The sequence below is a fragment of the Hemiscyllium ocellatum genome, chromosome 22 (genome assembly GCF_020745735.1).
Source record: "Hemiscyllium ocellatum isolate sHemOce1 chromosome 22, sHemOce1.pat.X.cur, whole genome shotgun sequence".
In the NCBI taxonomy this organism is placed as follows: domain Eukaryota; kingdom Metazoa; phylum Chordata; class Chondrichthyes; order Orectolobiformes; family Hemiscylliidae; genus Hemiscyllium; species Hemiscyllium ocellatum.
Window position 1 is genome coordinate 7,228,310 of NC_083422.1, and position 11,772 is coordinate 7,240,081.

The 11,772-nt window shown below is 41.9% G+C and overlaps 1 protein-coding gene across 3 annotated transcripts in view; it reads right to left on the bottom strand.

The window, feature by feature from the left end:
* nrbf2b (nuclear receptor binding factor 2b) overlaps window positions 1-11,543 on the bottom strand; it is a 36,867-nt gene extending 25,324 nt beyond the window's left edge. For 2 of the 3 annotated variants that reach the window (XM_060841860.1, XM_060841858.1), the window contains exon 1: window positions 11,304-11,543. Coding sequence is in view for 1 of the 3 variants with exons in the window: in XM_060841858.1 (XP_060697841.1) it covers window positions 11,304-11,333 (30 nt within the window). In the remaining 2 variants the exon portion in view is untranslated. Of the gene's footprint in view, window positions 1-9,974; window positions 10,076-11,303 lie in introns of all 3 variants that reach the window. The other variant, XM_060841859.1, reaches the window with a different exon arrangement.
* Window positions 11,544-11,772: the final 229 nt, after the last annotated feature.

The window sequence follows — 11,772 nt, forward strand, 5'->3', positions numbered from 1 at the left end:
ATAGGGTGAGGAGCCAAAGTCTTTTCCCCAGGGTAGGGAGTCCAAAACTAGACGGTGTAGGTTTAAGGTTGGGGGTGGGGGGAAAAAAAGGAGGATTTAAAAAAGGGACTTAAGCTCCTTTCATGTTTGGAATGACCTGTCAGAGGAAATGATGGAGGCTGGTACAATTACAACATTTAAAAGACATCTGGATGGGTATATGAATAGGAAGAGTTCAGAGGGATATGGGCTAAGTGCTGGCAAATGGGACTAGATTAGTTTTTGATATCTGGTCGCCACGGACGAGTTGGACATGCTGTGCAACTCCATGACTCTAACTTGTTGGGCCAAAATGACTGGTTTCCACACTGTAGGGGTTCTATAATTCTATTATACGATAACCCTAATCCCATACTAATCACGAACCTATCTACCCCTGTCTTAAATACACTCAATGTCTTAGCCTCCACAGCATTCTGTAGCAAGGAGTTCCACAAATTAACCACTTGACTGAAGAATCTCCTCTTCATCTCAGCTCTAAAGGCTCATCCCTTCTTTCTGAGGCTGTGCCCTTGAATTCTAGTTTCCCCACTTCCACTCTACCTAAATCTCTCAGTATGCTAAGTTCAATGCAGAGTAACGCCATGAAGGACTCTCCTCCTCAACCTTTCCATTTACCTGAGGCATGGGGACCCTCAGTTTAAAGTATCACCACAGTCTCTCTCTAATGACAGAGCAGCCCTATGGTCTGGAAAGACTATGCCGACCTTACTTTTACTTTTATACAGCATCGTTGATAAATCTAACCATTACAAATGTGCGGATATGGTACAGTCATTTTTAGGAAAAAGACTGGACATGGACACCAATAGTTAAAAATTGCTACAAATCATCTGACTATACAACTACAACCATGTGACAGACAGAGAGACATATCCAGATATTTAACAACTCTCACAAGACAACAAAGTTCCTTGATGATTCACAGAGAGAATGCAAATTAGGTACGGACCAGCACAAAGACCAAGAATCACAGGTGGAATAAGAGCTATTTCCCGAACATCAAAGTAGCACGACTTAATTTTTGCGTAAGTCACCCTGTAACAGTGGTCATCCTAACATGCTAGTTAAGAAAAGGTAAGCTGCCTCGACAGAGGGGTTCCATCTTGAACTATCAAAGGAAAATGTGTCTCCCCAGGCAGGGAGCATGACGAAACGTTTGAAGGCTCTTGAAAGGCAGTGGTCTGCTGTAAAGCAATTAGCTGAGAAGTCACACAACACCAGGTTATAGTCCAACAGGCTTATCAGAACTCAAGTTTTCAGAGAGCAGCTCCTTCACCAGGTGAAGTCACCTCACCCGAGAAAGGAGCAGCGCTCTGAAAGCTTATCATTTCAAATACTCCTGTTGGACTATAACCTGGTGTTGGGTGACTGCCTTGTCCACCTCAGACCAAGACCGGGATCTCCACATCATGTAAAGCAACTAAGCAACCAGAACAGCCTTGTCTGCAAAACCAGGAATCTGTCAACTCTCTCTTTCTCTCTCCCAAAGTCTCTTGTTTTATAAAGTTCCACCTGAACAATAAAATACCAAAAATTCTTTTCGACCTATCTGTATTTGTTTTAATTTTGACCTTCATTTTTTGTTAATAAATTTCTCTTTTTATCACTGAAGATTCCATAATAACAATAAAGTGACCTCCATCTATTTAAGCTGAAGATGTGTTGCTGGTTAAAGCAAAGCAGGTTAGGCAGCATCCAAGGAACAGGAAATTCGACGTTTCAGGCCAGAGCCCTTCATCAGGAAAGGGCTCTGGCCCGAAACGTCGAATTTCCTGTTCCTTGGATGCTGCCTAACCTGCTGTGCTTTAACCAGCAACACATTTTCAGCTCTAATCTCCAGCATCTGCAGACCTCACTTTTTACTCCATCTATTTAAGCTAAATATTTAAACCAAAAGCCTGACTTCTGCACACTAACTTGAATCATACAAACTGAGGAATGCTTTCCTGTCAGAGTTAAAAAGCATTGTTCCTTCAACAGGGAGTTGTGGCACAGAACGTAAGACACAGACTTTATAGCAAAAGATCCCTTGCTATAGTTCAACACAGAACAACCCTGGCTATCCGAACATCAATTATCTGAATTTCGGATTATCCGATCAAGCTCTCAAGGTCTCATAAAAACGTAATCTGAACAACCAGTTATCCAAACAAAATTCGCCCTGCCTGTCTTGTTCGAATAATCACGGTTGTTCTGTATACTGTTTCAGTTGCAGACACTGAGGTCTTTTGCTATAAATTCTGTGTCTTATGATCTTGGTCCAGAGCTACCTGATGAAGGAGCAGCACTACGAAAGTTAGTACTTCCAAATAAACCTGTTGGACTATTATATAGTGTTGTGAGATTTTTAACTTTGTCTACCCCAGTTCAATGCCAGCACCTCCACATCATCCCTGTCAGAGGGTTGGCGCTGAGGAAGCACTACATAATGGAGGTCTTGCCTGTCTGATGAGATGCAGGTCCTGCCTGCACTCTGAAGTGGCTCTCCATCAATTGTCATCAAAAAACCAAAAAAACTAGTTGACGTGTCATTGAAATTTATCGGATCTTGCTATGTGCAAACTGACGGGCAACTTCCTTTTTCACACAGAGAATGGTTCGTGGATGCAATGAACTTACAGAGGAAGTAATGGATGCGGGTACGGTCACGCTCAAAAGACATCTGGATAAGCACATGAATAAGAATTTTTTGGAGGGTTATGAGCCAAGTAGAGGCAGATGGGACTAGTTTAGTTTGGCAACATGGTAGGCATAGATTAGTTTCCATTCTCTATGACCCTATGACTCTAAATTAAGGGTCGGTAAACAAGCTTTACTAATTTATGGCTCAATGACCACATTGCAAACATGTCTGCCTGGCAGTCATGTGTCAACAATAAAGGTTTGTGCGCTTAAAGGAACTTTTAACAGAGTAAGACAATCCAAAGTGCTTCACACGACAATTATCACACAAAATCACACAGCCACACAAGGAGATGTCCAAAGGCTAGAGACGTGTAATATCTCTGAACATATTGATGAGATTTTTTTTGTCAAACAAGTAGATTTTGAAGAGAACCTCCAAAAAGGATAGGTAGTGTGGAAAGGCACAAGGAGAACATTTCAGGGTTTAGAATCTTGGCGGCTGAAAGCACAATACCGAGTGGAGTACCGAAAATCATAAGAGACCAGAATTGGAGGATCCCACATCTTATAGGGCTGATGGAGATTACAGAATATTGGAGCCTATTGAGGGATTTGGAAACTATTCAGAAAAACTTCCTCTTTTTATGGTTCACAGCATTTTGTGAAGACTTAAAACTAAAAGTGAAAGGAGCCACATCAAGTTAGAGATTTTTCAAAGGCCCTCCTTAATTTATTCAAAACGTTTACTATCCCAATAAAAGATGGTCATACAAAGAGTATTTTAGACACAATGTGGAGGCACATTTCTCCTTCCCCAAAGAGAGAAGAACCTGCACAAAGCATGCAGGTGAGATTGTGAACTTGATGGACAAATCAGTGCACAGAGCAACAGCCTTCATTTCAGCTATCTTATTTTCTAAGCTCCCTGATAAATTTCTCAGCCACTATAAACAGCTCTTTTCTAGTCGCCCACAAGTTCCTGTACCAATGACTAATAGGAAAGGTGAATTAATAACAAGTGCATTCAAGTTTAAACACAGTACTGTGAAGAGGATATATTGGCCTTGATAACAGTCCAAAGCAGAATTTTTGCTCTATATTCCTTTATGGGATGTGGGAATTGTTGGCAAGGACAGCATTTTTCTTTGTCCATCCTTAACTGCCTTTGAACAGAGTGATTTGCCAGGCCATTTCAGCAGTTTAAAATCAATTACAGTTCAATTACGTTAAATTGTGAAGAGAGGCAGCATAAGTGTATCTTGTATTTTATTGTGTTTAGAAAGCTGATTTAACCAGAATATTTACAATTGTAATAAGAGTTGATGCAGTAGATCCTATTATGCAGGATCCAGAACAAAGTGGAAATAATCTTGAAATTAGATCTAGCCTATTCACATGAAAAAACAGAAAGCACTTTTTCCAGGTACAGGGCACAGAAATCAGGGGCCAAAAGGACCCAGTGTGAAAGCTTTTGTTTCAAAAGGATGTTGGGACATAGAGCAAAGGTGCGAAATTCATTTAAGGATACGCACATCTACAAGATAATTGAAGAGTTTTGAAGGGCGGAAAGGCCTGCACTTGATCTTATGTAACACGTTTTTGTTTGAGAAAACATTCTTCTGAATTTATAGAATTCAAGGAAAACTTTCAAGTCACTGAAGTTAATCCAAAGTTAAAAATCACACAACACCAGGTTATAGTCCAACAGGTTTAATTGGAAGCACACTAGCTTTCGGAGCGACGCTCCTTCATCAGGTGATAGTGGAGGGCTCGATCATAACACAAAATTTATAGCAAAAATTTGCAGTGTGATGTAACTGAAATTATACATTGAAAAATTGATTGTCTGTTAAGCCTTTCATCTGTGAGAATACAGTGATAGTTTCACTTCTTTCATGTGTAAATCACAAAACCTTTTTTGTTTAAAAGTTCACACAACCTGGTGTTGTGTGATTTTTAACTTAGTACACCCCAGTCCAACACCAGCATCTCCAAATCATGAAGTTAATCCAGTGGAGCTGCTGCAGAACTCCAGTGACAAACAGCACAGAAAGCAACAGACTGGGAGACAATACTGACTGCCTGTCCATTTACTAAAATGCACATTTCCTTAAAAAGGCAAACAAGGTGCTTGAAGGCTGACCTTCCTGTCTACAATTCAAACAGCTTGAAGTAGCTGTTCTCAAATACAACTATAAAGCTTTTCCTTGTTGCTATTTTCTCCATCAGATTATTTCCTCAGATTACAAATAATTCCCCAAAGACAAACTGAAGCTACAATCTCATCTCTTCAACAGAGTTAACATCCCCATTCCCAAAACTATTAATCTTCCAAATACCATACCAACACAGAAACCAAATAGAGTACAAACCTGCTGTAACCTCCACACACTTCCACAGTCCAACCTCCTGTAGGCTCCATGCAACTCCAAATGCATGCAATCTACTATAATTTTCTTTCACCTCTACCTGTACAAGAAAACACAAGATAAATTCCCAGTATTTTGTTCAACTGTTTTTTTGAATAGTGGGGTGCAGGAGGTTTTGTTCTTTTATGTTGAACTGTCAAATGTGTCCTTTGTCATGGGAAAGATGCTTGAGTCTATTATCAAGGAAGAAATAGCAAGGCATCTAGATCGACATTGTCCCGTTGGGCAGACACAGCATGGGTTCATGGAGGGCAGGTCATGCTCAACAAATCTTTTGGAATTCTATGAAGACATTACGAGCAAGGTGGACAGTGGGGACCCAGTGGATGTGGTGTACCTAGATTTCCAAAAGAGCTTCAACAAGGTGCTGCTCAAGAGACTGCTGCATAAGATAAAGATGCATGGCATCACAGGTCAAGTATTAGCATGGATAGGTGATTGGTTGACTAACACAAGGCAAAGAGTGGGGATTAATAAGTGCTATTCTGGTTGGTAACCAGTACCTAGTGGTGTGCCTCAGGGATCAGTGTTGGGACGCAATTATTCACTATTATATATATATATATATGGATGATTTGGAGTTGACGACCACGTGTAGTGTCATCTGCAAACTTTGACATTCTAAGATGAGTGGCAGAGCAAAGCGTACAGAGGATTGTGAAACTTTGCAGAGGAACATAAATACTTTAAGTGAGTGGGCAAAGGTCCAGCAGATGGAATACAATGTTAATAAATGTGAAGTCATCCATTTTGGTAGGAGTAACAGTAAAAAGGTTTATTATCTGAATGGTAAAAAGTTGCAACATGCTGATTTGCAGAGGATCTGGGTGTCCTTCTGTAGAGGATTGGTCTGCAGGTACAACAAGTAATTAGGAAGGCAAATGGAATTTTGTCCTTCATTGCTAAAGGGATTGAGTTTGAAAGTAGAGAGGTTATGTTATAGCTGTAAAGGGTGCTGGTGAGGCCACACCTGGAGTGCTATGTGCAGTTTTGGTCTCCTTACTTGAGAAAGTATGTACCGGCACTGGAGGGGATGCAGGAGAAGTTTACTAAGTTGATCCTAGAGTTGAGGGGTTGGCTTATGAGGAGAGACTGAGTAGACTGGGATTATATTCATTGGAATTTAGAAGAATGAGGAGGGGATCTTATAGACACACAAAATTATGAAGGGAATAGATAAGATAGAAGTAGAGAGCAAGTTTCCACTGGCAGGTGAAACTAGGACAAGACGGCATAGCCTCAAAATTAGGTGGAGCAGATTTAGGACTGAATTTCCTGTTCCTTGGATGCTGCCTAACCTGCTGTGCTTTAACCAGCAACACATTTTCAGCTCTGATCTCCAGCATCTGCAGACCTCACCTTTTACAGAATTGAGAAGGAACTTGTTCATCCAGAGGGTTGTAAATCTACGGAATTCCTTGCCAAGCGAAGTAGTTGACATTACATCAGTAAACATTTTTAACACAAAGATAGATTTTTTTTTGAACAATAAAGTAATTAACGGGTATGGTGAGAGCATGGGCAAGTGAAGCCGAGTCCACAAAAAGATCAGTTGTGATCTTATTGAATGGCAGAGCAGGCTCGAAGGGCCCAATGGCCTACTCCTGCTCCTACGAGTTCTTATGTTCTTATGCCATCTTTTGGAAGAGATACTAATCTTAAGCCTTATCTGTCCTCTCAATTGAGCATACTATCCCAGAAAAACAGTGTTCTCCACAATTCTTCTGACCTTTATTTATCAACAGCAATGTGCTTTCAGCACATGTAGTTATTATAAATATTAGCATATATTCACATCCTAAATCATAGAAAGTAGGTCCATGATATGATTTGAATACATAGTCTCATTTTACACAACAGTGCACAGACAACACCGGATCTAACTCACCACCACCCATCTCAATGACTCCACAGGCTTTAAATCATTTGAGTGGTTGCCCAGCATCCAGACTGGACAGACAGAGATTTTCTACAAATACATATTGGAAAGACCGAAAGAACTCCATTGCCTCACCACCAAGTCCATCTTGCTGAGCCTGAACTGAACTTTTAAAAACTTGGTGTCATTTGTGACTGAGATGATTTTCCAACTACATATCTGTGCTGCCACCCAGGCCATCTATTTCCACCTTGAATTCATAACTAGACTCTGTCCCTGCCTCAGCTCACATACGACTGAAACCTTCATCCATGCCACTGTTAGCTTTAGATTCAACTACTCCAATACACTCCTGGTTAGTTTCCCAGGTTCCACTTGCTGTAAATTTTGTGGTTACCAAAAATTCTGCTGCTGTGTCCTAATCTGCGCATGACTCATTCACATATTACCTGAATGTTCACTGACCAGTTAAGCCAACCCCTTTTTCTGAAATGCCAATTCTTACCCCTCCCTATCTCTGTACTCTTCTTTAGCCCCCCAGAATATCTAAAATTCTTCAATTCTGGCCACTTGAGCTACCATGATTTTAAATGCTCCACCACTGGCACCTGACCAATCAGATGCCAAGGCTCCCAAGTCTAAGAATATCATTTCTAAACCTTTCTGCCTGTCTATATTTTAATGGTGATAAGCTCTTGTGGGGATGTTCTGATGGCTTGAAAAATACTTTATGCGCAACTTCTTTTGGAAAGGATGAATATAGATAAGTCTCCTGGGCCTGATGGCATTTACCCCAGGATCCTATGGGAAGCTAGGGAGGAGATAGCAGAGCCATTGGCCTGGATTTTTATGTCATCGTTGTCAACAGGAATAGTACCAGAGGACTGGAGGATAGCGAATGTGGTCCCATTGTTCAAGAAAGGGAGTAGGGATAGCCCTAGCAACTATAGGCCAGTGAGTCTGACTTCAGTGGTGGGCAAAGTCTTAGAGAGAATGGTAAAGGATAAGATTTATGAACATCTGGGTAGGAATAACGTGATCAGGGATAGCCAGCATGGTTTTGTGAAGGGCAGGTCGTGCCTCACAAACCTTATTGAGTTCTTTGAGAAGGTGACCAAGGAAGTGGATGAGGGTAAAGCAGTAGATGTTGTGTATATGGATTTTAGTAAGGCGTTCGATAAGGTTCCCCATGGTAGGCTAATGCTAAAACTTCGGAGGTATGGCATTGAGGATACATTAGAGGTTTGGATTAGGAATTGGCTGGCTGGAAGGAGACAGAGGGTAGTAGTTGATGGATTATGTTCATCTTGGAGCGCAGTTACTAGCGGTGTACCACAAGGATCTGTTTTGGGACCATTGCTTTTTGTTATCTTTATAAATGATCTAGAGGAAGGACTTGAAAGCTGGGTAAGCAAGTTTGCGGATGACACAAAAGTCGGTGGAGTTGTGGATAGTGAGGAAGGAAGTGGTAGGTTACAGCGGGATATAGATAAGTTGCAGAGCTGGGCGGAAATGTGGCAAATGGAATTCAATGTAGCTAAGTGCGAAGTCGTTCACTTTGGTAGGAATAACAAGATGATGGATTACTGGGCTAATGGTAGGCTACTTGGTAGTGTGGATGAGCAGAGGGATCTTGGTGTCCATGTACACAGATCTCTGAAAGTTGCCACCCAGGTAAATAGTGCTGTGAGGAAGGCATATGGTGTACTGGGCTTTATTGGCAGAGGAATTGAGTTCCGGAGTCCTGAGGTCATGTTGCAGTTGTATAAGACTCTGGTGCGGCCTCATCTGGAGTATTGTGTGCAGTTTTGGTCGCCATACTATAGGAAGGATGTGGAAGCTTTAGAACGAGTGCAGAGGAGGTTTACCAGGATGTTGCCTGGAATGGTAGGAAAATCTTATGAGGAAAGGCTGAGGCACTTGGGGCTGTTCTCATTGGAGAAGAGAAGGTTTAGGGGAGATCTGATAGAAGTGTATAAGATGATTAGGGGTTTAGATAGGGTAGATACTAAGAACCTTTTACCGCTAATGGAGTCAGGTGTTACTAGGGGACATAGCTTTAAATTAAGGGGTGGTAGGTATAGGACAGATGTTAGGGGTAGATTCTTCACACAGCGGGTTGTGAGTTCATGGAATGCCCTGCCCGTATCAGTGGTGAACTCTCCTTCTTTATGGTCATTTAAGCGGGCATTGGATAGGCATTTGGAAGTTATTGGGCTAGTATAGGTTAGGTAGGATTCGGTCGGCGCAACATCGAGGGCCGAAGGGCCTGTACTGCGCTGTATCCTTCTATGTTCTATGTTCTTTGGGCAGAAATACAGCTGCTATCCATATATGTATGTCAATAACACTCAGCATGGTTACTCTATCATCCTTAATCCCATGCTTATCATTATGCCATCCTCTGACTAATATATATTCATCGATGAGCTAGAACAGTCTCCAGATCAATACATAGCAACACGTTGCTATCGAAGCCCCAGGTTTCTCCTCCTGCTACTCACGGGATCAGAATCAATTCCAAGCTTTCTATTTCCATATCATCTATCACTGGAGCCTTTAATGGTAATTTCTGCAACATCCTTTTTGAATATATCCTATACTGTCCTTCATTCAATTTATCCAGCATTACTTTTTCAAGTCTCACTCCAAGTCATCTTTTAACTTCTCTCCAATCTTTGCTGACTGCCCCATTCTCCAATGATTTCAGAATCCTCATGTTTATTTAGAAAATGCTCAAAACTCTTGGTTCAAGTTCTGCAACATTTCTCAAACTGGTGAACCAATTTGCTTCCTTTGCTCTTCTTGCCTAATGTGTCTCCTCCATCTGTAATAGTAAAGTTTATTCCATCCCTGCAGCCAATCTTCAAAATTTAGTACTCTGTGCAATACATGAGACCAAGGACATTCATTATTTAGACTAAACTTTTAGTGAATTTTGCTAAATAAAGCACTTGCATAATCAATAAGCAGTAAAATGACATAAGTTGTGGACCCACTTGTCCATGAATTCTTCTATTTGTACAAGTACAGTTTTGGGGATTGTTTCAGAATTCCTTCAGCAATCAGGCAGCTTTTCCATTCAGTTCATGGCTTTTCTCTGCATTTACAAATCAGAGACATACATAATCAGTGCCCAAATCAATTACATAGTCTAAAGTATTACAGAACTTTGGGCATAAGTGATATTAGGCATGATACATCCAAATCTTTGATCTTTTATAATGCTACTTGAAAGGATCACCTTTCGAGCAAGTTAAGATTGTACTGTTTCTTGAATTTTTTTAATGTCATAACTATAAAACAATTTTCAAAGTCTTCCTTGATTTCAGTTTGCAAAATAGCTTCTGCTTGATGTCAATATGATTTAATGCTTTTACTTTCATACTTAAGATGAGAACTACATGTTGAGATTTTGGTCCTTCTTTAAGATTGATTATTTATACTAACGTGTCTATTGCCATACGATTGCATTCTAAAGAAATTCAAACAATTTCAGTGGACTATCAACTTACACTTTGTGGGAAAATTTCAGACATTTCAATACATTATGACGTATGGTTAGGCAACTGAGTTTTCCCTTCACAAACCATCCTTCCCCAATTTTAAAACTTCAAACCAAACAGATTTTAGCATTATCAAAGATTATGCAACTCATTAAAGATTAGACTAAAGGGAAAACAGTTGGCAAATACCCTGCCTTACTCTCTTTATAGAAGAGTTAAAAGTCAGCATGTTATTTTTTGGTACATAACCCATGAAATTGTGCTGCCACAATTTATTTCCGTACCTCTGTCAAAGAAAAGTTGTTGCCATTTACGACTATTTGTCAGTGGTGCCTCAGTTGTCACGCTTTCGCCTGAGAGTTGGAGGATTGTGGGTTCAAGTCCCACTTGAAGCTGATGAAACTTGAGCTGACGGGATTGGGGATGCTACACCGTGAAGAGAACGAGACTCCAAGGTTCTTGTCCGGCCCTTGCAAATAAACCCATGGTGGTGTTTTGAAAACGAAAGGATTTCTCCTTAACACCGCTGAAAACAAGTGATTACATTAATGTTTGTGGGAACCCGCTACGTGCAATGCCACGTTTCCTATAACAGAACAGTGACAACTTTGGAGCTACTTGATTGCCTCGCCCCAGCACTTCAATGGCAGGTGCTATGTAAATGCAGGTGTTCCCTCTCTTTATATCTTGGACATTTAGAAAGAAAGCAAACACCCTGACATTACAGGACCTGGGGATGTGGAGGGAGGGGAGTTATACCTGACACACACACAGACTGAGGGCTCAGCTTCCAGCCCAGCGGCCCCGGTGAACTTGACTCACCAGGTTCAGAGGGCTTTCCATAACGTCCATTGGGTTGTTGCTCCACACGGCCGCATTCAGGAAAATCCGCGGGTGCGGTCGCTGGGCTGGTCCGGCCTCAGCTCGGCTCGGCTGCCGCCATCATCAGGGCCGCGCTCATGGATCCAGGCCGGGCCGGGGCGAGCCGAGCGGAGGGAAGGCCGCACTGCACCTCCTCCCCGCCGGCCCCCGGGCCTGACGACGGGGGCCCTGTGACGTCGCGACCTCCCGCCCCGCCTCTCGCGAGATCCGGCCGCGGTTGCCGTGGTAACGGAAGGCCTCAGGCCTGAGGCGGAGGAGAGCGCGGCGACGCTGAGGGCTCCCACTCAACTGCAGTCTCCGTGTTCCCACAAAGGACTGAGAAATACCCGCTGGCGGAGGGCGGTACAGAAAAGTCTTGCGAATTTACAAGGATAATGTCAGAACTGAGATCAAGGTGGGGACCGATCTC